Below are 25,035 nucleotides of genomic sequence, written 5' to 3' on the forward strand. Positions count from 1 at the left end.
TTGCTTTTGGAGGATAGATATTATTCTTGCTCCCCCAACACCTTGGGAAGAATTGTACAATATTATTCTATTCAGTCCACATTTTTATCAACACGGTCACCATCACCTGCAGCCGTCATTCCATTTTAGAGCACAGCCTTAGAGGTATTTTTTTCCTTTTTTGCAATATCAATATATGAAGAAGATGAATGAAAGTTTCTTGCATGTTTTTGTCAGTGTGTTTTTATAGCTGCCATGAACAGTGATGGACTTGGCAGCCTGGAGACTGAAATCCTCTGTTTAATCACAGCTAGGTGTAGTTCAGCAGAAAGATGTATTTCTATACACAACCCCTGTAGCATGTCTAAGCCTCGAGCTGGGGAACTGACCTTCTGTAAGCAGAAAAAAGCTCTCAGGCCTCTCAGCCCCTGCCTTATCTGTGAACTGTTCAAAAAGAAGCGTTCATGCCATTGAGTTTTTGTGGCAGGTGCTGACATCTACTCTGGAGTGGACTGAGAGCTCTCTTTGGGGAATTTCTTTCCCTGAGTTCCTGAGAGAAAGCAGTGTTCTATCCAGCCTGGAAGTTGTACATCATGCATCAAGTTGTCACATAACACTTCCAAAGGCAGTAGGTTTTCAGGTCAGCTGGCATTTAGCCCTAGGCTTGATCTTCTGATCATTAATGTCTGTGATTCTTTATTTTAGTTGTGAAAACTCTCAAAATCCAATAGCTAAGACCAGGGAACTAAGTAAAACTTCATTCCCATGTTTAGAGTATTGAGATATTTCATTTGAAAACAAAGGAAAAAGATCCTCCAGAGAATCCTGCAGCATTCTAGGCCCAGAGAAGACACACTGCACAGAACTGTTGTGTGTGCTCATAAATTGTATTCTCTGAACATTTTGTAATGTTGTATAGAAAGACAATGGTCCTGCTCATATTCCTTTTCATAAATATGTGCTTATTTCCCTGAAAATCCAATGTAATGAAAAAACGTGCTATTCCAGAAGAAGTGCTGGCTATTAAATCTGCTGGAAATAATTTGACTGGGTTTTGGGTCTTTTTGTATTTTTCAGCTAACAGGACAAGTGACTTTGCAAATTGCCACTGATCCAGTTTTGCCGTTTAATGCCCTCGACATCGCGTTAGAAGTTCAGAACAGTCTGAAAGGTAATTTTCATTAGAGGAATATTGTTCTCCATTATTAGGGGGGGGGGGGAAACCATCATCTAATCCCTGATACATATTTTCAGTACTTGAATAATAGCCAGTGATTTTGCTAGTTAAATAGGGCCATTATATAATGCTGAATAAAACAAAGTTTTCAGATTTCTTCTGATGTTACTGTGTCAATTAAGCAGTACAGGTTACCTGTAGCGTTCTAAGACCTTTGAAAAATATTTCTGTTTATAGGTTTATGAAATTATTGAGTTGATCTGTTAAATAGAGAAGTAATTTCTATAAAATCACACCCAAATTTCACACATCCTTCAGCAGATTGCGAGATCACATCTCAAATGTAAAGACTTTTTGCAATCTTCAGGTGCTACCCCTGCATTTCATTCACTCCCTACACTATAAAGCACCACTTTTCTATAACACATACTCATAGAAGTACGATACCTTTTCTTTAATCTTTGCCATCCATCATTGTGAAGATGTAGGAGTCAGTAGGCAAGTATTGGTCTGGAACCAGTGAGCAGCTAAAAAGACAAGTAATTTTAGCTCTGTTGTGCCACATAAACATTGGTTTAGTTCAGCCTAAACACAGCAGGGGGTGATCATCAAATGAAGTGTGGCTCAGCTGGTGTTCCTTCAACTGAACATGAGATATCTTCTATTGTTGTTCCTTTTTCGTTATTTTGAGTAACAGGAAACGTTGATTTAAACTGACTTTTTTTTCCTCTAACTTCAGTTAGATCATTTATCTCTACCACTTCAGGGCAGAGAAAATTATTTCCTAGGCTGTAGGGCCAGCAGGATAAATTTTCTCCCAGCTGTTCACTTAGGAGTTTTGTTTAATGATTTTTCTCATGGCTTTCATGTCTTGTCCATCTCTGACTTTTATAAAAGAACAGTTTATATTCATTTTGGAAAACATTAAGACAATGGTCCTTTTTCAGTTACTTAAATGAGAAGTTGTACTTTTTTTATGTGGCTCATGGGTTTATTCATTCTTCAAAAGATTTTATGTTGAACAAACTTTCCAGTTCAAAGTTGGAATGTCTTAGTAAACTGTTTCCTTCTCCCACTCAATGCAGACTGTAAATGTAGAAAAGATGAAGGTGCATGACATGTAAAATATTTGTTCATTAGGCTTAATGTTGTGCCTCTGGGATCTGGTTCAGCCAATTCCTTGAACACAGATTTTATTACCCATTGGACTTTCTCACATGCTTGAAGTTAAATTTTGTGTAAATATTTGAGTCACTGTTTTGCAGTCTCCTGGATGTACTCACAAAAGGTTGTGTATACCTTGATACTTGTTAATACAGCATTTATTTACATTTCTAAAGAAATTAACTCTGTAATGTGGTGGGTGTCTGTGCAATTAGCTCTGCTAAATTCCATGGGATGTTACTCAGCACCTCACAGACCATTTCTTACATCCAGGATCGTGTGGATGGCAAGTTCTGTCATGCCCAACATGTTCATATGGCTCATGGCCTGTTCTTCAGAAAGATGGGGAAGAGGCTGTTAAGTGACATGTATTCTCTCCCCTTGCACACACCAGAACTCTTGGAAACAAACCACTGCTTTTGGGTTTATCTGAAAGAAAGGGTTGGGGCTGGAGAGATTTATTGTTCTGCCTCTGCTGATGGTCTGATGTTGCTGATGATGATGCTGATGTTTAACAGGAAACTTTGTGGTTATAAATGATGGAAGATGGAAGTTCCAACACTGAAATCCAGGTCTCCAAGGCTAGTGAGGCTGTTGCCTGTCTGTTCACAGATGTGATATTTTAAACAAATTCATAAATAATGACTGCTTAGAATATTCTCGTTAGCTGCACCTTGCAGCTGCGTGGGATTTGCTTCCATACATTTAAAGTCAAGACCCATTTTAACTTGAATCAAATACATTAGTATCTTGCTGAGCCTTGTATGCTATGAAAATCCAGTTAATCTTTTGAGGTAGGGTGCAGACAAGATGTCACATCTGGTGTATGGGTGATACAAACAGTGCTTTTAAGCATTCCTATAGAAGTGCTTTGTATGTATATGCAAGTAAAAAGGTACAATCATTTGTATAGTAGTGTTTTGTATATGTACAAGCATTTATATCCAGAACATATTTTGTTTTCTGCTGCAAGCTCTTAGCACTGTGGTCCTTGTAGCCTGTCTTTAAAATCTGATGCATGTTACAGCAAGTTTCAGGGGTTGATGATGGAGATTCCCAAGCACCTCATTAGGATTAAAATCATTCCTGTACCTTTGCACCTGACTGTCCCAGCAATAGCAAGTTCAGCCACCCAGTTTACAAAACTGAAGTCAGCCAGGTTGGTGCTGTCCCTCACTTGGGTGCTGTTGAAGCTGATGTCATTTATTATTGCCACTCACTTGGACTCGTGCAAACCTTTCAAAATTGGTGTCTGTGCCCAGCCCTGAATTGTGCCTGTGCAGCACCAGGCAGGAGTGGTGAGATCCCCACTTGTGGCTGTCAGCAGAGGCTGCTGGAGCAAATTGTAGCCATCTCTGATAGCCACTGAGAGGGAGAGCCTTATGAAGACAAATTGAGGGTGGATGAGATTTTCTGGTTTTCCAGAAGTGCAAGAGCTGTGATTTAAAGCTCTTTGGCTGATGCCGTGTCAGCTGTGTGTGGCTTCTTATCAGTTAGGCCCTTTCTTCTGCCCAGAATGGATGTTTTACAGATGTTACTGCAGCTGAAGTACTTGGGGTGATAATAGTAGGCAGCACTAGCAGAAGTTTAAAATAATCTGGTTTACGATAAGTCATTCCCAGGGAAGTCTGCGTGACTTTCCACAGCCCTGTCTCTACCCATACATTTCAAAACATCAGGCTAAACTCTCTGTCCTTAGAAAATCAATAGAGAAACCTATCTCTCTCATTTACTTGATGGCTGCGTGCTCATTGCCTACAGCTATCTGCTGCTCTTCAGTTTGGCATCATTTTACCTGCTTGACTGTATTTCCCTGATCATTTTGGGTGCTTTTCAGAATTACTCTCCCCTCCTGTCTGTAATGTTCAGAAAATTTCACTCTTTACTGTTCCTACCCTTTATTCTTGACTGCAGCAGAGGTGAAAAATGCAACAAATCTGTATATAAGACAGAAATATCTCTTTTTTCATGAGACACTGGCATCTTGTCTTCAGTATCCATTCAAGGTTATTATGTATTAGTACCTTTCTTCAGCCTTTAAAAAGACAGTCATGGAAAAAGGCATTTTCCATAGACAAACATTTAGTTCTGAAGCGCAAGGATGAGCATCTATTCTGTATTAGAAGGCCTCAAGTTTCAGCAGCTTTGTACAAAGTCATTGGTAACTTCATAGAATCATAGAATAGTTTGGGTTGCAAGGGACCTTTTATAGGTCACCTAGTCCAATGCAGTGAGCTGGAGATCTTCCAGTAGATCAAGATGCCAGAACCTCATCCAACCTGGCACTGAATGTTTCTAGGATGGGGCATCCACCACCTCCCTGGGCAACCCAGTGTTTCACCATCTTCATTGTAAAAAATCTCTTCCTTACACCTAGTCTAAATCTAATCTTTTGGTTTAAAACCCTTACCCCTTGTCCTATTTCAGAAGTTTGCCCCAAAGTTTCTTATAAATCCCCCTTTCAGTATTAAAAGAGCACAATGAAGTCTCCCTGGAGCCTGCTCTTCTCCAGGCTCCTGTATTGACATGCACATAGTAAATGTTAAGAGCATTGCTCTTTAACATAACTTCTTTGAAAAAAGGCTTGGAGCAACACCAGATGAGTTTACTTGGGCTCTAGCAGTCATGTAGTCATGCAGTCAGTAGCAAAATTGAAGCTGATAACAACATATCCTTTGCACTGTGGATGTCTGTGGATTTGTGTTTCTGCCCCTTTAGGGTGCTTCCTACAAAGCTTTCCCATTCAGATTTTCTACTGCCAGGTCAGCTTATCCTATTCTGCAGAGCATGAAAAATTTTCCTCGTGAATACAGCAGCACATCATAGCTGATTCAGAATTTGCAAGCTAATCAAAACCTGAAGCAATTTCCCTTCTCTCCTGCATGCAAACACATGTTCACATATATGGTAAACAAGCATCATGCCTGAAAATGCTGATTTGTCTGTGCTCCCTTTCCTATAACTACTCATAGGCAAGTACTTTCATAACAGAGGGCACAAACAGAATTTAAAACTGTTCAACCTCTAGCTGTGCTTTTCATAAGAGCAATCAGTTACAGAGGGAAAGGCTATTGTATTCACTGTCTGTAAAAATATGTTTGGTGTTACTTGTTTCTGAATAGGATCCAGTTGCATTTAGCAAATGCAATGAAATTCAACAGTGTAATTCCCTGATCAAGAGTGCACATGCTCTTGAGTCACTTTACTGTGTTTGCAATTTTATTTTTGTAGCAACTAAACAACTAGCTTGGATGATTCATCATGATTCACATTGGAGACAAAAGGACAAAGAATACAAAATAAAATAATGTGGCATTGTTTTCTCTTAAACAAGGTAACACTTGTGCTTGATTTTCTCTGTGAAAGCATCACAAGGTGCTTAAGACATTATTAGTTAGTGCAGGGTTTTCTTGAACAATCATTTGCCCTTCCATTCCCATCTTCTCAACCTGAGAACAGCACAAATCAGTTTCCCTTGGTGGTGCAGTTCAGTGTGTGGTGGTGCCTGTTCTGTCCTTAGCTGGCTGAGGTAACACTGCCCATACTTGCAGGTTTTGTACTGAAGCATTAAAAAAGGGCTGGATGTGTGTTTTCTAACAAGTGCTGGTTTAGAGTGTAAAAAAAAGAGTTGGTTTAAGGACTGTGGAAAACAACTGAGAGCATTTACGGGATTTTTGTGTTTAAAAGGGTGATCTGGTTGGCTTCATTTCTAAATACAGAAAGATAGATTTTCCCTTTATGTCACTTTCCCTACTGAAAAGGCAAAGCTGACATTTGCAATTGTTTATGTAAGATTCAGAATAAAAATTATATAAGTTTTATGTTACTTGGAATACGAAGTGCTTTGTTGAAACCAAAGGCTTCTTTCTAACAGGGTGAGTTTAAACATTTCCTTATGGACACAAGTCCCAGGGTAAGGTGTGCGTGGTGCCTGCATTATGTAATGGGAATAGGAAGTTCTTCAGCTGCACAGGATGTTTGCCAAACATTTGAAAATTGAGGATAATGATATTTTGCAAATATCTTAAATGTAGTAAGCTTGAGGAATGTTTTTATGAGGCATCAACCTAACTAGATCAGAATTTCAATTACTTCAGACTCAGGGAGTTACCAACCCTTTTTATCAAGATACCAGCATGCCTGTTATCCATTCCACTTAGGGAAAGGTGGATTGGTCAAGTGTCATTAGCAAAGGAACCTTGTCCCAAACCAGGGCAGGCAAAAACCATCTTCTCTCACTCCCATTCCCCCAGGGAGCTTCTGTTCATTGTTGAAATTCATCTTGATATCTCAGGAAATCTGACAGTTTCTCTCACACCAGCATCTTGTCTCTCCATGTATTCCGGATCATTTCATGTTTTGCTAGATTGGAATGTGCTAGTCAGCTGAATGACAGGAGGATTTGGGATCTGAATGCCTTTTCCTTTGCTGGAATGTATCCAATAGCAAGTCTCTTTTTTCCATATGTGAGGGAGAATATGTTATATTCAGGCATTTCCTTGGATTTCTTAGTGATACCTGTTTGCTTTTCAATCCCTATTATGTGCTGCCTTTCAAACTCCAACCATGAATAATTTGAGAAATGGGCTGTGTTTTTCCTGATTTTAACTAGAGTAGAGTTAATTTTCTTCCTAGCTGCTTCTGTGTTGTGGATTTAGGATAAGATGAAGGTTGGTAACTCACTGATGTTTCAGTTGTTGTTCAGTAGTGCTTACCCTGAGGACTTTCCAGTTTCTCATGTTTTGCCAGAGAGGAGTTACAGGAAGATGGGAGGGAACATGGCCAGGACATCTGAACTAGCCAAAAGGGTATTTCTATGAACATCAGGCTCAGTTTAAGCTGAGGTGGTCAAAGAGGCTGATTGCTGCTGGGGCCAGGCTGAACAAGGTCAGCCCAATAAAATTGCTCATCACTTGTCTGTCTTGGGTTTTATGTCTCTCTTTTGGTTTTCTCCCTTTTTGATGCTATATTATTACTATTGTTATTATGATCATCATCATTATATATCAATTATTAAACTGTTCTAATTTCAGCCTGTTGGTTTTAACTTTTTGATTCTTCTTCCCATTCCATCAGGGAAGCCAGTGGGTGTGAGTGAGCAGCTGCATGGTACTTACTTGCCAGCTGAGGTTAAACCATGTCAGTGTTCCCCAATTACTATTTGTGATTTTTCCATGTGTATCTTAGACAAGGAAGTTGAAAATTCATTGAACTTGAGTCCTGAACCACTTTATTGGCTTAATTATCTCAGTCACTAAGGTACAGAACTCCCTGAGGTTTGCACATTCAGGTAGAGGTGAGACAGCTCCTAGAGCTGCGTGGTTTATGTTGATTAAGGCATTATTTGAAAGACCTAAGCATAGTTGGATTTCTTGTCAATAGGTGAAGTGAATCTTGGCCTTAAAGATAATTTCTGCATCCTGGAAATGTTTGTGCTGACTGATACGGCTTTTGACTTTCTATCAGGTTCAGGCTCTGACTTCTCTCTCCATGTGCTTGTAAAGATGAGGGCAGTCCAGGCACACACTGGGAAAGGAGCCACACTCTTCACCTGCACTGCAGGTGGGAAGAGGCTGCACATTCACAGTGCTCCAATTCACATTTCTCTTTCTGGACTATGAACAGGGAAATACTGAAATTGTGGTGTACTCCTACGTGCTGCAGGCTTTTATTCTTTTGTTGCCTGAGTGGGGCTGCTAACAATGCAATAGTTAACACTCCAAGTTAGAAAGTTTTGAAAATATTGACTGGATTAGAATATGTGTTAGGATATCAATTAAACTTGGCTCATTGGCACATGACTTAAGTGATTAAGAGGAGCAATTTCACATAACCCTCTACAATTGCTGTTAACCTCTAAGATTCTAAAATGTTGAATCAAATTCAATTAAACTCTGCATATTAAAATATTCTATAGAGCAGTCATTATGGAAGAAGTCATTATAGAGCAGTCATTATCCAAGCACAAGCTTTCAGACTCAAGAGCAACAGCATCAAATGGCATCGAATAAATTCAGTCTCAGAAGGAAATGTTGTAGTTCTTGATTTATAACCTTTGCTTCCTGCATGCCTGTTTTTCCAATGCTAGATTTTAAGCAGTACCCCAAAAGTCATTCCTCACAGCTTATTAGATCTTAAAGCATCAGAGCCCAAATTGATCTTTGAAGAACAGATCAGAGGTTACACGGAATGATCTATGGCTTCCCTTGACCCGTTCCGTGCTGCTCACAGGGGAAAAAGAGGCTCAGGTTTTAATTGGACTATTAATTTTGACTTGGAAGCAAGAGTAATAAGTGGTCTGTGAATCACTGGTGACTGTCTTGCTGTCCCTGCTCCCAGGTGATGAAGCAGGCATCCCTCAGCTGCTGGCAGTGGCATCACGTCTGAGGGACACGGCGGAGCTGTTCCAGTCGGACGAGATGCGCCCGGCCAACGACCCCGAGGAGAGAGCTCCTGTCAGAGTCAGGATGCTCAATGATGTGCTACAAGGCTTGGAGAAAAGCTTCCTGCTTCAGCAAGCTCCTCCAGGACTCTACAGGTACGGTACACGGTGTTCCACATGTTCTGTAGCTGAGGTAAAGTGGTATTCATCACTAGTTCACAGAACTGCCTTTACAAAGAAAACATCAGTGAGTACCCAAAATTAAAGCTATTTTTTTCCTATCACGTCCTTTCTGCAGAAAACATTAATTCACTACAATGCAAAGGGTCATTAGAATGCAGCAGTGTAGCACTTCTGTCATGACATTGCTGCTAACAAGACGTATGGTGTGATGGCAGCCCAGGCAGCGTGGCAGAAACGTGTGTCAGATGGTACAGGAAGCTTTCAGAAGAAGAAAATATTTTGAAGTCTAATACTGCTTGACAAGCTCCACCTGTATTTTATTTAAAACTTAGTACAGTTCATTGAAGATTCAGAATTATACAAGATACTCTGTGGCATTATTTAACATATTTAATTATATAGCAGCGTTCTTGGATGCATTTCAGCGAGTTAAAGGCAGTACATTGCAGTTAACGAGGAGGGCTGAGTCAGTTACTGTTCATAACATCTTGTCTCTGCTTGGAATTATCTCTGATATGTATTCAGCTGCACTACCCAAGTTGGTTTTAAGATGTCGTAGTCATCCCATCTTTTACTTCCTGAGAAAGAAGTCTGCAGGTCTCTGTCTCTCACCAGAACCAACTAGAGTAGCAAACTGTACTTTGATTTCAGTTGATGGGAAAAATTATCCAGTGTCTCATACAAGTGAATGTGTAAAAGTGGACATCAAACAGACAGGTGGTGGAGGTGGAGAAGGAAAGCAGAAAGCTCCAGCCATAGGAGGGATTCTTCCAGTTATTAGCAATGGTATAAAACAAATGCAGTCATCTTTTAACAAAAGCAAAGGGGGAAAAAAAAGCAAGGTAGTTATGGGGAACTCAAAAGTGTTAGTAAATAAAAGTCCTAAAGCTGTAATAAAGGAAATATAATAATTACATCTGGGGAGAGGCTAATTTACTTCCTTCCTGCTGTGACTGGATTTATAACATAAAGAAATAAGCCAAAATGGGATTAGATAAAGTCTAATATTCCAGGTTTAGCAGTGCTGTCTGTCTTGTCTGGACTGGTATGGTGTTGCAAAGGAGCCAAAAACCTGTTTAATAACAATGTAATATGTATGTGTTGCATTGCAACAGCAAGATTCAACCTTGTTGAATCTGGCCCAGTTCTTTATTTGTAAAACTAAATTATATCAAAACTTAAGATTATAAGGAGAGGGTTTTTGACATCTTCTAATATTTCAATTCTTGCAGCGCTTGCATTATTAAGTTTGTTATTTACCAAAATGTAATTACTAGATATGCAAACATAATGTCACAAGTTTTTCACCTGCTTTCCACAGTATTTAGTACAGCTTCACACTGGCAAAGTAGACACTGTGGAAGTGAAAATGCTGTACTTGCTTCCCTCCAATTTAATTATATTTGATATAAGATTTAACAGTACAAGATTTCAAAGACTAGGAGGAAACATTGGCTTTGACTTTACTCTGAATAAATTTACCTGACATCATCTGGAATACACAACAGTAAAGGACACCTTGTGTGTCATCGTTTAGATGTTCATTTAAAGAGAATACAACCTTTGCATGGTGCCAAGGTGTGTAATTGTTACCTTTAATGGCAAATCTACACAGATAAACAGAACCAAGGACAGTGTTAGGTTGCTGATGTCCTTTGCTGCCACTTAAAATCTGAAGTACATTTGCGTAATTAAAAAATAAAAAGCATCTAAGTCTTGTTTAGATTATTTTTCATATTTTTAGGGACTGAAAGTCCTTCTGTTAGTTGATGAAGTTATATGAATGTGTTTTGTATTCAGAAGATATCATTGTGTCCTGAGAACACTGGAAATACTTGAAAAACCTAATATACTTTTTTTTTTTCTTTTTTTGCTTGTAAAACTTTAAGCTTATTCTTTTTGTCATTTTGTAAAGAAAACAAACCAAAAAAGTCTGTCTCATAGCCAGGACCTTGTATGCCATGTTTCATCCCAGTCAGAAGATTGATGGGCAAGTTATAAACCCCTGAAATAGTGGTTTATAATGGAAATGCTGGCAGCCCTTTAACTATAGCAGCACAAGCAGTACAGCAATAAATACTGTGCTTCATCTGTAAACAGAAATTTAGGATGCAGTTTGCAGCCTTGACCTTCAGGCTCCAACTGTGTTTAGATCATTAAGATTCCATAAATACTGTAATTTACAGCCTTCTGAAGGAAGAATTTGTGTGCACAGTAAAGGACGTATTCTTCATGAAAAAATGATTGCTTCCTGTGTACCCATTTGGACTCATATTCTCAACCTCAATCAAAGCACTTGACAAATTTGCTGAAGTTTTAGGCATCATTTTTAGCCTTGTGTTTGTCCTAATTCACAGCTCTCTGGATCTATACTGTGTTTTCTGTCCTAGAACTTGAATTAAAAAGAAAGGTGTTTTTTTTCTTTATTGCAGGAGTGTTGCAACCTTCCTGTGCTTCTCCACTACAGGGGAACTGATACATCTTTTATATATCTTTTTTTTTTTTTCTCCATAGTTTGCACACACATTCCAATAGCTATGGTCTTTTACTGTATATAGGTACTTAAAAAAAAGCCTCATTCCTGTCAATGTCATAGGGCAATATTTAGGCATAATTGATACATTTTGCATCTATAATGAGAAGTAATATAATCAGACTTACTAGCAGAATTCAAATTACTAATTTTTAATAATTGGATTAGGATATTTGACTGAATTTAAGTAATCATGATTGACATTGGCAAGTTGTTCAATGGAGTAAATGCTGCAGTTTTCATGCTCTTTCCTCTTACCTGAACCTCCTGACACTGAACTGCAAATTGGACAACAGCACGTTCCCCATGATCTCTATTTCCAGCTGAGCTGGAAATACACAAGTACAGCTTTAATCAGGGTATTTTAGTCTTATCCAGAAATTTAGGCAGAACGAAAAATAATAGGTTGAGGAATATCCTGCTTTGCAAAAGTTACCCTGGGACTTGATTTGGGGTTAGGAGAAAATCGCTGAGCTTTATTGTACCTCAAATATTTCTTTTGATTCCCAGTGGTAACCCTGGGTAAATTTTCTATTTCCAGAATAAATTTCTAGAAATTAAATAGAATTGCTGTTGGTATCTTTAATTTATTTTTTTCTCATAACATAATCATTATACTGATAATTGTTTGGATTTATAATTTGCCATTATTTTAATGGAATAATCAGAAATCTGTCTGTTTCTTACCTTTAGCCATTTCTTGCTTTCCACTCTTTCAATGTATACTTGTATGGAACATTTCTGTGTGTTTTCTGATGATAATATTTTGCTTTTCCCTCTACAGAAATACTGACTAAAACACTAACACCAATATCAGGGATAGCAAGACAGTGTGGATCAGGTGCTCAGAAATACTGAGTTCAAATCTTGTGTTTGCCTAGGCTCAGCAAGAGGGTTCTCCCTGTTTGTTGTATGTGTTATTGTACTTCTTATATTTGCTGATTCCCACAGCTTCTGCCACCTGTCAGCCTGATGTATCTGACAGGTCTGTGTGTGCACTCCTCTGCGACTCACAGAGAGCCTCTCTCTGTCTTGAAGGGCAGAGCTCTTCAATGCACAATAATGTTGCAAAAAATGAGATAATAAAGCAAACTTCATGGAGTATCAGGCATGGCACACTCGGTGCAGGGAGATCTCCGGTCTCAGTGAAAGTGTCACATTTCTTCAGCTCCAGGTCTAATTTTCAGGTATGCTGTTGATGCCAGATGAATCCAGTAGTAACTGTGCAGGATTTCCTAGAATCCCCTGGGATGCCCCCCCCACAAAATCTTCAAACCTAAGAGAGTCATTAAAATCACAGCTTGTGTCTTCAGTATTTAAAATTATATCCAAAAAGGGGCGTACAAGGGCTCAGGCTGTCATTTCTGCTCCAGTTAGGTGCATTTTATTCTTAATGGATCCTTGCCTAAGGATCAGTTATGTCCTGACTGACAGCTCTTTTAACAGTTTTATAAAAATATCAAAGTCAACATGGGTAAAATTTTTCTTTTAAAAGTTTTATCTTAGCATGCCAAGTTTGTCCTGTCCATTAAGGCTCTATATATCTGCCACCACTATTTATCGAATTTTGTGCTTTGTCTAATAGATGTAATTGAGTGAATTGAGTAATAAGTAGGTGAAAAGCAAGGATTTTGAAAGCAATCTGTGTCTTCAGCAAAGACCTCCAGCAGCTTTTATTGCTCATTTGTATCAGTTAAACTTCTTCCTTTTGCTTCTTTTCATCACAAATACCCAAGTGTGACATTAACACTTCATTGGGCTAAAGAATTACAACAAATGAGTGCATTTTAATGCACTGAACAAAATACTGGCAGTAAGCAAAGATAGATTGTGCAGCCTGAATTTGACAGAAGGAAATGACAAAACAGTAAAAAGGTGTTTTCAGTACCACCCAAAAAAGGCAACTTGCTTTGCTGCTGAACTCGTGCCACTCAAGTGTGTGCTGTTCACCAGAACAAATATTTTCCTTTCAGACTGAGATTTGTTATGTACATTCCTGACATGTGTATATTCCACAGGATTTATTTCTGCTTTGCTGGTAAACTGCAGCAGATTCTCAGGTTTCAAAATACACATGCCCTAAGAGTCTAGTTTCCAGAGATATGTTTAGTAGGAAAATTAAAGAGCTTATTATATCTTCACGTGTAAACAGTCTGCTCATTGGATTTACAGAGAATGAGCATTAAAGATGCAAATATCCTGCTGGTCTTAAAGAGTAGCATGGGTAAACACGGAGTGCAATGTCACCTGCAAAATAAAACAAAACCCCAGCCCAGAGTTTCTACCCAAGACAGTAGCTCTGTCTCATTGTATAAACTCTGGAGATTTGTTTTCTCATTTTGAATTCTTCATTTATGACTTCAAGTAGAAAACATTCCTGTCTCCTTTGTAGTAATATTTGAGATGTTTTTTGACTGACCTGAACCAAATGCATGGAGTATTTTTATTGTTCTGCTTTGTATTATGTGGAACAGGGAATGATTTGATACGGTGTCAATGATCCTTAGTGTGGGAAATACTGAAATAATTCATGTTTTGCTGGCAGCAGTAGATAATGTTCTGTCTCTATTATCTGCCATGTGCAATTTGTAAATACAATGCTAGAATTATGTTGGGGGAGAAGGAAAGAATTGTGTGCTGGCTGTAGAATAGTGTACCTCAGATTTTGCCATTCAGTCAGAATAAATGAATTTCTGTCTTCTAACACAGCAATAATTTCCTACCTGACTTTTGACCCCCATATTTTGCATCTTTCAAAATTTGCAACTCCTTTTCTTCTATGATTTTTTCATGGCTTATAAATGGAGTTATGAACAGTGGCATTACTTGTTTCCCTAATCCTTCTCTGGTGTTTCTCAGTTTTGCAGTTGTTGTTCAGCTCTCTTCTCTCTGATAAGCATTTGTCCAAATTTTTTACACCCAAAATGCCTTCCCATTTTCTAGTTCCTTATTCCTTTGAACTTTACAGCGTTTGAGCAGTGTGATTGTGGTCTCTGCAGTTGTAAGTTTGGAGCAGCACATTTATCCTAGCACACACCAGCAGCATTTACTAGGCTGATCATGCTCTTACAAATTCCTGCTATGGTTATTATTTTTCTCATGACTGATAATGATGCTGAATTATGCCCTTTCTTAATACTGAGGAGATGCAATAAAGTGACTGATAGTCATACTCAAAACACCTGATCCATCTGAGTGGCAAGTGAGATGTTTTTTCCTTTGGAATTACCGATACATGTAACGGCCACGAATTAATGACTGTATTTGTTGTCTTGTAAATTTTTACTATTTAAAGAGCATTTGCTGCATAAATACTACTGAATTAGCCATCTGCAGAGCTGTAATTATGGCAGACTTTAAAGCTTATTTAAACAGGGAACATGAAAATCTTTTCATTACACCTGCAAAAGCAGAAAACCTCTGTAATCAGGGATTATGTCATGGCTTGAAAACAGATTTCTCACTCTTCTGATATGAAGGGAAACCTGGTTTTACATGTATTAATTTAACTTTCCTCTATGTACTTCTCATGAATTTTCTTCCATCTTAATTAGGTTGATTTGTATACTTGCAGAATGCTCTCTGTGCAATACATCAGACCCATTATGTTTGTGATCCAGTAAATATTATATTGTAATTTAACCCAGCATTAGTTGTCTTGAAGACAAGACTGTGTCCAGGAAATAATATTCCTCATGCTTCCCATGGATGTGCATCGTTTTGGCCTTGTTAAAAAAAAAAAAAAAGGTTGGTTTTTTTTTTTTTTTTCTCTTTAGAATGCTTAGTTTTGGCCTTGTTAAAAAAAAAAAAGGTTGGTTTTTTTTTTGTAAAATGCCATTTATTTTAATATGTGTCCTCACTGGTTGTTTTAGCCCATTTCACAGCAGTTGTTGTGCTGACTGTAAAAGCCCTGTCACAGCTGTTCTGTGAGCTCAGAGCTCTCCTGCCAACCTCCAGCAAGTCTTGTGGTTAGCATGCAACTCCACTCCATGTCCCTTGCTGGCAGATCTTGCTTGGTCTGCATTTATAGTGCTAAATAGGGCAAGAATATTTAGTTCCAGAAAAAAATAAATCTGCTGTGATCTCAGGAAGCCATACAAAGTATTAGCTTCTGAATAATTTATTAAATCCGACAGAAACTTAATATTTTATACATTATTTTATATTTATTATAAACAGTAGGACTGGTAACATTTTTTAGATCCAAGAAATATATGAATCCACATTTTTGATCATGACAGATCAGAACCACTCATGTATGGTTGAAATATTAGTCAAGAACACTTCTTGAATATAGTACAAAAATAAATGGAATTCGTTGGGAAAAGAGTTAATATGCAATATTCCCCCACTAATATATTACCCAGGCAATAGAGCTTAGAAATGTGTTGATGAGACCATTAACAGGAAAATTACCTTAATTGGGACTTAAAAGAAGTGTTAATTTTGTGTGTGTACCTGCCACTGAAGGTAATAATGATATAACTTTAGGCATTTCCTTAAAGATGTATTATGACCTAATCTTTTATCCCTCGTTAACTCCTATGATAATGACCTGTGGTAATGGTATCATGTCACATGGCTCTGAGTTATTTAGGGTGATAAACCCAGTTAGGATCCGAGCTGGAGATCAAGGTCAAGCCAGTTCCTGCATAAAGCACTGGACACTGCCTGCTGCTTTGTTTGGGAATGGGATTCCTCCTCAGGAAGAGGATGTTTTATATGATTTCTAAATAAAAAGCCCTATGAAGTCATCAGAACATCAGCTGTGAGCCATTTGGAAATAATTTTATTAATTCACTTCCCTCGAGTTCTTCAAAATAGTAGCACATCTGCTTTGAATTTGAGTGTTTCAAACTGAGACATCCTTAAAAGACAGATAGTTTCCTCCAAATCATTCACACAAGCATATGTTTCTTTCACTTGAAAAGCAAGTGTAGCATAAATCATTCAAAGAACAACATGCTTACATTTGTTACCAACAGCTACATTATTTCAAATTTAACAAAGAATATTTCATACCAGTTGCTGCCAACAAATAACATTTTAAAATACAGTTATATCAATTTTGTTCAATGCATCATTGGTCTTTTAAGTATAAATGTAAGTCCTTGTTCTGAGGAACTACAGAAAAAGTGCTGGTGGATTTTCAAGGAATTTTTACATCTCCATGGGGTGTACATCATCCTGTCATCAGCTGCATACAGGGTTTGGAAGCTCTGTGGCAAAGACTCTGATAGTGGGTTCTGTGGCTTCTTCAGGAATTTCTGCATAAAGTTGCTTAATTAATTTCTGTGAAACCCTGGAGAAAATTATGCCTAATTAGAGGACTGCTCTTTAGTAGTGGTAAATGGTGACTTGCAACTTCTGAAGAACAAATGCATCCTATTTGTATTTTTTTATTTCACTTCTGTGAAGTCAGTCTGTACTGTTGAAGCTCTAGATTGGATTCTCCTTACCTACTGATCTTGTTTACTCCAAAGCAAGAAAGAAATCAGCTCCTAAACCCAGCAAATTTTCGTTTTCACCAAAACTGTGAGTGCATGGTGATGTTGATGTTAAGCACTGGCAAATAGATACTTTATTGCAGTAAGAAAGAGTAAACTCATTCTTTAAGCTACTCAGGCTTCTTAGCTCCATTATTCTTATTTGAGGCTGTTCCAGAACATCAGTCCTCTTATGATCTGCTACTTGCCTCAAGTTGCCAGCTTTCATTTATTCATGGTTATTTTATATTATAGTAGATGCTGTTTGTATCAAAAGTCACAAAAATTAGGAAGTGATGTAATTACTGTTTATTTAACAAAAGTGAAAAAGTTTGCCTGCAGGTTGCCAAAGACTCAGTATTTCCTTTTTTTCTCAGCCATTGCAGAGCACTGTCTTATTATCACAAAATCAAGCTTAGCATTGTTAGCTTTATGTCCATCTTTTCTGTTGGCAGAAAATATTTCACTATCAAAAGAAGAGTTTCCTTTTCTGTTTCAGAACAGAAATGAAAGTGAATTTTTTCTGTGAATGTTGAGTTTTGGTCATTAAAAAGTCCTTAAGCAATTTTTCTTGGCTTAATTTCTTTTCTAGACCTTTTGCTTTCTCTTTGGGATTCGGAGTGCTCCTAATGTGCTTTGGAATCTGGTATTGGTGCACTCAAGGCCCTCACAAAGATTTAAAGTTGTCAAGGTGCATTGAGCTGAAACTCAGCTTAGTGTGTTTCAGGACAGTGCATCGCTTACCTTTAAGAAGTACTGTAATCAAAGAGAACTGTAGGGAAATAAAAGATAATACATCTTGTAAGCCACTACTCTTCCAGTTTGGCTTCCCTTTTTTCCCTAAGTTTATTTGGCAGGCAGTCAAGCCAAGCATTGAGACACTTCACAGGGCTGCCAAAATCAGGATTAATTTTTTAAAGAAACCCTATTTAAAACTGACCTCTCAGAAATGTACTCGAACCTGGAATAACTACCTCCTTGTGGGCCCATGTCCCAACAGGATTCTGTTCATGCCCACTAACCGCAACCTCCATTTGCTATAATTGACTCAATTAGAGGTGTCCTAATGCCTGTCTTTTATGCAAGATAAATTTGTATCTAGCAGGGAGAGAGTGTGTCTGGTTTACCACTGTCTCAGAGCCATGCCTTTGAAATGCCTTTCAGTCAGTTAGACTTTATTTGGGTTTGATATCTCGATTACCTGCAGCTTATCAACTGCTGATAACAGGCAGATACATCCCCCTCAGGCAGACACTCACCTCTGAGTGTTCATGATTTTAAATACATCCCTTTCTGGAACATACATTGGTAGAGCCATTTGCAGCCTGTCAAGAGAGCACTGAGGGAAGGCAGCTGATGGCTCCTTGAAAAAGGAGAGGATGTGAAGGAAACAAAAGTTAGGAACAACTAATTACAAGCAGAGTATCTTTAAAATGACACGCTGGGTTTGTGGGGACTTAGGGCAGTGAAGGAGAGGTGACATTTTCAACAGAGCTGCCCTGAGGGGTTGGGTGCCACATCCCCATCTTCCCTGGCCATGTGTGTGTTGTTCCATCCCATGGTCCCAGCGACTTCCACTGTTCAGTGCAGCAGGGAATGAGCCTTGTGGGGAAAAAAAAAAGGGTTCCTCTGGATCAGCTGTAATGGCACTTCACCAGGGCATGTATTTCCTCCTGATAAAAGCTAATCTTACGTGGCCAGCAGCTGTAATTTTATAATTATAAACCTTGTGCCACAATGCTGCTGTGAAATAAAATAGGTAGGATAACAAAACTGCACGTGGGTATCAAAAAGATTTAAAAAATAAGAGAGGAGGAAAGGAGAACAGCCATGGGAGATCAAAAGATAAGGATCCCAGAGGAAGAAAGGAAACTGTCTGAATGTTCACTGCAAAATTTTCTGAGGTGCAAACTTGTGTAAATATACCAGTATAAATCTTCTTGTGCTGTTTCCTGAGAAGATTTTGTGATATTTTGATGTTCTACAATGAATAACCACTGTATGGAACTGGAAGTCCCAACATGTAAATATTGTTATTAGAGTGCATTTATTTATTTACCAAAGTAATCATATTTTATGTCTTCCAAACATGAATGAAAACAGACTCCTAAATGTAAGAAAAATGCCTTCAAAATTGAACAGTATCAGGAGAAAGGGAAATTCAGAGAATCCTTGTTCTGGTGTGCTTTTGGTTTCTTTTTTTTCCTTGGAGAGTACAAGAAAAAACAAATCAGGGAATTACAAAATTGAGTTTGTGAAGATGCTGAAGTCATAACACACTGTGCTATAACTGGAGCAGACAGAGGCTGCCCACAGCATTTATCTCTAAACAATTTTACTGTGATTCTGCAGAGAAAACCAGCACTCATTTCATGTGGGACACTAGACTAACCATCATGTCCTAATGATTTAATAATTACTTTTCAAAATCTCAAACGTGGGCTGTTAGATAGGAGTCTGTTTGTAAGTGCCTGAATAATTCATCTTGTGTTGTACATTACCTACAGACAAAATTTTCTTGTAAGCTAAAAAATCGTTTTTCGTGAGAAGAATAATGTGCTAATCTTGTTTCATCTTGTACTGTCCAGTTGCTCTAATATTGAAGTTGTGTTAAAGTCAATATATTTCTAGTGTGTTCTGTAATTCAAGAATTTGTCAAATTCCTTCTGGTCTGGTGGGTGTGACAGTACCTCCTTATTTGTGGTTGTGTAGAAGAGCATTTAGTGGCATTATTTTGATCAGGAATGCTTGTGTTCCAAGGCCTGCCAAGGACTTATAAAAATTGTAATAGAGGCTCTCTTTATAGTTTCTTTACTTTGCTAAGGCTGTTTTGTTTGTAGCCCTTTTATCTCTTTCAGTGGTACTGCCTGAAGTTATTGAGTTTCCTACCTCAGTGTTCCACTTTTCAGGTCACTGGGATGTGTCATAGAAACAAGCCCATTAGGATGAATGATGTGTGTTGTAATTTCATCAGCATCATCAATAATGTATTGCAGTTTTCTGTTTAGGAGTGTCTTTGTCTTGTGGGGGTCAGGCTGACTGCGTTAATTATATTTATAAGATAAAATAGTTAAAGATGAAGGTAGATACTTGAGCAATTAGGCCAGAGGCTGGAATTGTTGTTTTAGAGGTGTAGGCTACAAAACCAATTTGTGTTAAGGAATGTTTAAGTAATTGAATTTCACGCTGTAAATTAAAGTCTCTTGCTATCATTCTGCATGTTGTGGGCACATGGTGATACCTTGTGTCAATGAAATGGCTGGCGTTCATTTTTCAGTCCGTGTGTAATCTTAATGAAAACACTTTTCTGACTTGTAAAGGCTTGGAAATAATAAACTGAACTGGCCATTTTTTTTCATTTGATGAAGCTTCAACAGAGATAAGAAGTAAACTTGTATAAATTGACTCTCATGAACATGCATAAAGAGAGAAATCATTTTGTGCAACAAAGGGGTGGCATGGCTTGCCAAGCAAAGATAAGTAATTGGAAAATACAAGATCCCAGTGAGAACTCCTAGCAGAAAAGTTGAAAAAATCAGGTGCTGTATTATGTTACTTATTAGTATTTGCACACATAAAAATATAAATGAGGTTCTGTTGTACTATATAGTCAGCTATTCTGAAGTCATATTACTGTTTCAGAAGATATTATTTTAAAAGTATGACAATAGACTGCTTGTCTCATTCATCAAACAACTAAGCTCTCATCAGACACTAATTAGCCCAGCATCAAGGTGGGGTAGGCTAGCAGTTCTTGTTTTTGCTTGGATCACATGCCTGTGTATTTACTGTGGAATCACCAGTGATTGCAAAATCACAGCAGTAGATTTAAACTGTGTTAACACCCTTGCATGTCAGGGTAAACCATCTTTTTTTGGCTTGTGTGCCTTGTTTAGACCCCATTTGATGATTGGGCATGAGGTCTATTCCTATTCACCACAAACATGGTCTCTCTCAGCAGCCCCCAAATGTTCCAGTGTTCAGACCATCCTCTCTTTAGAGTCATTTCTGGCACTCTGAGTCAGTGTTGCTCTGCTGATGGTTGCTGTCTTAGGATGTTTTTATAAATTGACCTAAAGCAATAGAGGGATCCTAACAGAGATTAGGGCACCTGTGTTGTAGGCATTTGGAGTAGAATTCCAGCTCAGTCAAACTCTCTCAGCCACCAGCAAACAGATCTCTCCTGTGGGTAGAAAGAAATGTGATTATCTCTAGCACTGTCCTTGCTGTTGGAGGTGTTTGAGGGGCTGTGAGCAGCCTTCTTTCTCCCTGTGAACTCCAGGAACTATAGAGGAGAGTTCTTCAAAAGCCTGGTTCTGCTTGCACTGATCTCAGCAGGAGTCCCTGAACTGAGGGAGCAAACTCAATCCATGCTTTGAAAAATGCAGTATTTCCCATAGCACAGCCTATCCTTAAAAACCAACCAACCAAGAATTTATCTGGCTCTCAACATACACAGTTTTCATTTACTGTGTCACAGAGGCTGCTTTGGGACAGTCCAGCTTGAGTCATCTTTGAGTACGAGCTGCACCACAGACAGGGAGTGGTCCTGTGGCTTCTGCAGGGCAAGCTCAGGAAGTTGTTGCCACATTTGCCTCTTTCTGCACTCTTGATGGGGCTTTCTGTCCCCACTGAGCTGTTCTTGCTCATACTCCTAACCTGTTTCTGTCTAAATGGTCTATGTGATGGCCTGTTGTTTAAACTGTCCTTCTGCTGCAGGGCTGGATTCAAACCCTTCCCCTTCTCTGTTTAGATCTCCAGTGCACTGCTTTGCAGACCCCTTGAAATGTCTGGATGTATTGCTGTCAGGGGATGAAAAACTCATCATTCGTTCTGCACACTGCTGGGTTTGGATGTATACCCAGTATTGGGGGGTAAAAACATAGGCTGAAAAATTGCCTTGTGAGGACAGGAGTTATTTGGTTCATTCTGCACACTACCCAATATTGGGGGGCAAAAACATAGGCTGAAAAATTGCCTTGTGAGGACAGGAGTTATTTGGTATCTTTGAAAAAAAATGACCTTTCATTCAAAACAGTTTTTAAAGCTGGAAAACATGGCAAAAGATTGTGGGTGTTCCGTGGTGTCATTTATTGGTCTACTTTGTTACCTCTCCCCCAGGCAGAGTTGCACTTAGGAGATTCATAGACTCAGGTGCACTTCCGTGCTCATCTGTCTTCTGTAAATAAATTTGGCAGTTTTATTACCAATTTGGAGCTGCCATTCGGTCTATTCTGTTGTGCCATTAGGCTACTAACAAAGTGTGGGAGCTGTCCTGTTTCTTGCTGGGCTCTCCACACAGCTTCTCCCCTGCCCTGGACACCTGTCCTGTATTTAAGGATAAGGTCCTGCACCAAATCACTGTAGCTTTCCTGTTTCAAATTTTGTTCACTTCTGTTTGCAATCAAAGGAGCTCCTGGGTGGAGGTTTATGATGTTTATGTGCTCTTCTAATTAGTATAATGATTACACCTGGTTTTGGATAACATTTATAGCCTGCTTCAAAGAGTCCCATTAAAATCACTGACTAGCTTTGAATTCTGAGCCTTCCCCACCTCATACAAATAACATTTCAAGGGATCACACAATGCTCTTGATCTGTTTTTCTACAAACCATTAAAATTTTTTGCAGATATTACTGGAAACCACAGATTTTGTTTCACAAGGGTTTAGCTTTGTGTGCTGTTTCTTTCCTCTAGTATGGGATGTTAACAATGGGTTACCCTTGTTCTAAAACCACAAGGGATTATTGATTAAACAAAGTGTCTGCTGAAGGCAAGGAGAGTTTTACCATTGGCATCAATGCAGCTGGAATTTCACCTCTGAAGAGTGAAATAAATAACATGAGCAGATAGGAAAAACAAAAACAAAAACAAACCTGTGCTGAAAGTTCACAGCAGTAACCTAACTCTTTTTAGAGGGGAATAAATGGAATTCATCTGAGAGACAAAATCCTTCATGAGGAATGTGATAGGTCTAGGCTTATGCTTTTGAATAAAAACTTGAATGGTCAGAGAGGAATGTGAGACTTCTTTGATGGATTTAGTAACTGCTCCAATGTAAGTACATGTAGTTCAGTGAATAAATTCAGTTTATAGAGTCATAATAAATATGCATTTGTCTCTCAATCTGCCATGGGTCAGCTTTACTGTGCATAATATGTATCATCTGTAAGCTGTGGCTGATACTTGCAGGGTTTCTTGATGGCATCTGATGGATTGTTTTTGAGTAAAAATCTTACCATTCTCTCCATTGTTCTCTTTCAGAAATATTCTTTACAGACTGGATGACAGGACCAGCCAGTTTTCAGTACTGCTGGAGGCACTGGAGCACTGCAAACTACATCAGTCAAATGAGACCATTCAAGCAGCCTTGTCAGAGGTGCTGAACAGCATCAATTCAGCTCAGGTTTACTTCAAAGCAGGACTTGATGTGTTTGAGACTGCCTTAGCTGGAAAGAAATGAGAGGATTCTCTGCATTCTAAGACATTTGTTTACAACTCTCTAAACAAAAGTTCAACTTGGACCAGAATTGCTCTGAGGATCAAACCTTTCTCAGCCTTTCCTTCAGCTGGCGCTTAAAGGTACTGCAACACGTGGTTTAAGAAATGTAAAACAGTATTTTGCACTGTTCACAATATGTCTCAAATGCCTGTTCCTGAATGTATAAAACTTAAAGAGAGAGAGAAACACTTCAGAGATGATTTTTGGAAGGACATCTGCTGTATTTTTGTATGTAAAAAATATGTTTTTATGACTTAAGAGCACAATCATGCGAATTACCAAGCACATCCTGCGATGTGCTGAAGCCCTGGTTCTGAGACACCCCAGATGTGCACCCAGGGGAGATGTCCTCTGTCAGAAAACTCTGCCTCAAGTTTCTTAATGTTTTCAGCAAGCTCATCTTCTTCCTTACTCCATTCAGAGTAAGTAGTTGAAGGATGTGGTGCTTCCATGGGTATCCAGCACCGGAGTGGAAATGCACAGAACACCTTTATGGGTGCAATCCAACACCTTTACTCCTGTGGAACAATAAATACCTCAGTTCTGAGAATACAGATAAACTTTGATTCTTCCATTTCTGTATGAAAATAAAGAGTTGTTTTCTCTGATGTTTCTTGGAAAGGAAATTTTTGTGATGATTTCAATATATTTGAAAAGTGTGAATCGGTAATTACACTTGCACAAAAATGCTTTGAATGTTTATGTTAAATGAAAGAACTGCCTAGTCTTTATAAGGCTAGAGGCCTTAAAAATTTTCACCAAACATTACCAAAAAATCCCACTTCAAGGTCTCTGAATTTCAGAGAGCTGTAAATAAAAGCAAGACGTCCAAGTCCTGGGAAGAGTTTTGGGATTCCATCACTCTTTCCCACACCACCCACTATTCCAGGCTGGATCATTCCATCAGGCCTCACATCTAGGACCTGGGTCATTGTCAGAAAAACACAAGGAAAACACATCCATTCCCTGCTGTAGAACCAGGAATTCAAGTGTATAGACACCAGCTAGTGAAGCACATTGCTGAGCTAAAAAGCAAATCTGCTTTTCCATTGGTAGAAGGCTCTAATCACACCATTGCCTGTTGGCCAAAGTAATCTGTGTGGGAAAGGATCAAGAGGTTCAGTGTCCTCTGAGGGGATGCTATACCCATTTGAGAACTACAGGTCTTAATAATATAAACAGTTGAAATTGTTAAGCCCTATTTGGGTTTTACAGTCTCAAATTATTCTAGGTTTAGAGCTTAAATAATTAATTTTATATAGATACTTAGAATTTAAATATAATTTATTTGATAGAAATGCTAAATGTATTGTTATCCAGTTTGCCATGTAAACATTACAGGAACATTTCAGATTGGAATAAAAATGGAAAATGTGTCTGTATTAATGTTTAAAAATTGCCTTCAGGAAAATTTCTGAGTGCACAATTTGGTGAAAAACTTTTTAAAGTTCACATAGCAAGAAATGAGCTGTTTACCAATCTGGGTTTCTGTTTCCAGAGTCCTTACAGAGGGGTCTCTCCAAGCAATGGCCCAAGACTGGTACACACAGCTGTGCTGTTGCTACATTTCTTCATAAGTTATGATTGAGCAGAGGCAGAGCTGTGCAGTTGTACAGCAGCCTCTGCAG

The 25,035-nt window shown here is 38.6% G+C and overlaps 1 protein-coding gene across 1 annotated transcript in view; it reads left to right on the top strand.

Annotated features, from left to right (window-relative positions):
- The window catches only part of NAALADL2 (N-acetylated alpha-linked acidic dipeptidase like 2), a 214,673-nt gene extending 191,189 nt beyond the window's left edge, over nucleotides 1-23,484 (top strand). Inside the window, exons 12-14 of the mRNA XM_041467998.1 lie at nucleotides 1,057-1,150; nucleotides 8,660-8,858; nucleotides 23,170-23,484. Coding sequence (XP_041323932.1) covers nucleotides 1,057-1,150; nucleotides 8,660-8,858; nucleotides 23,170-23,368 — 492 coding nt within the window. The 3' untranslated portion in view covers nucleotides 23,369-23,484. The remainder of the gene's footprint in view (nucleotides 1-1,056; nucleotides 1,151-8,659; nucleotides 8,859-23,169) is intronic.
- Nucleotides 23,485-25,035: the final 1,551 nt, after the last annotated feature.

This window comes from Pyrgilauda ruficollis, unplaced genomic scaffold (genome assembly GCF_017590135.1).
Source record: "Pyrgilauda ruficollis isolate IOZ18807 unplaced genomic scaffold, ASM1759013v1 scaffold21, whole genome shotgun sequence".
NCBI lineage: Eukaryota > Metazoa > Chordata > Aves > Passeriformes > Passeridae > Pyrgilauda > Pyrgilauda ruficollis.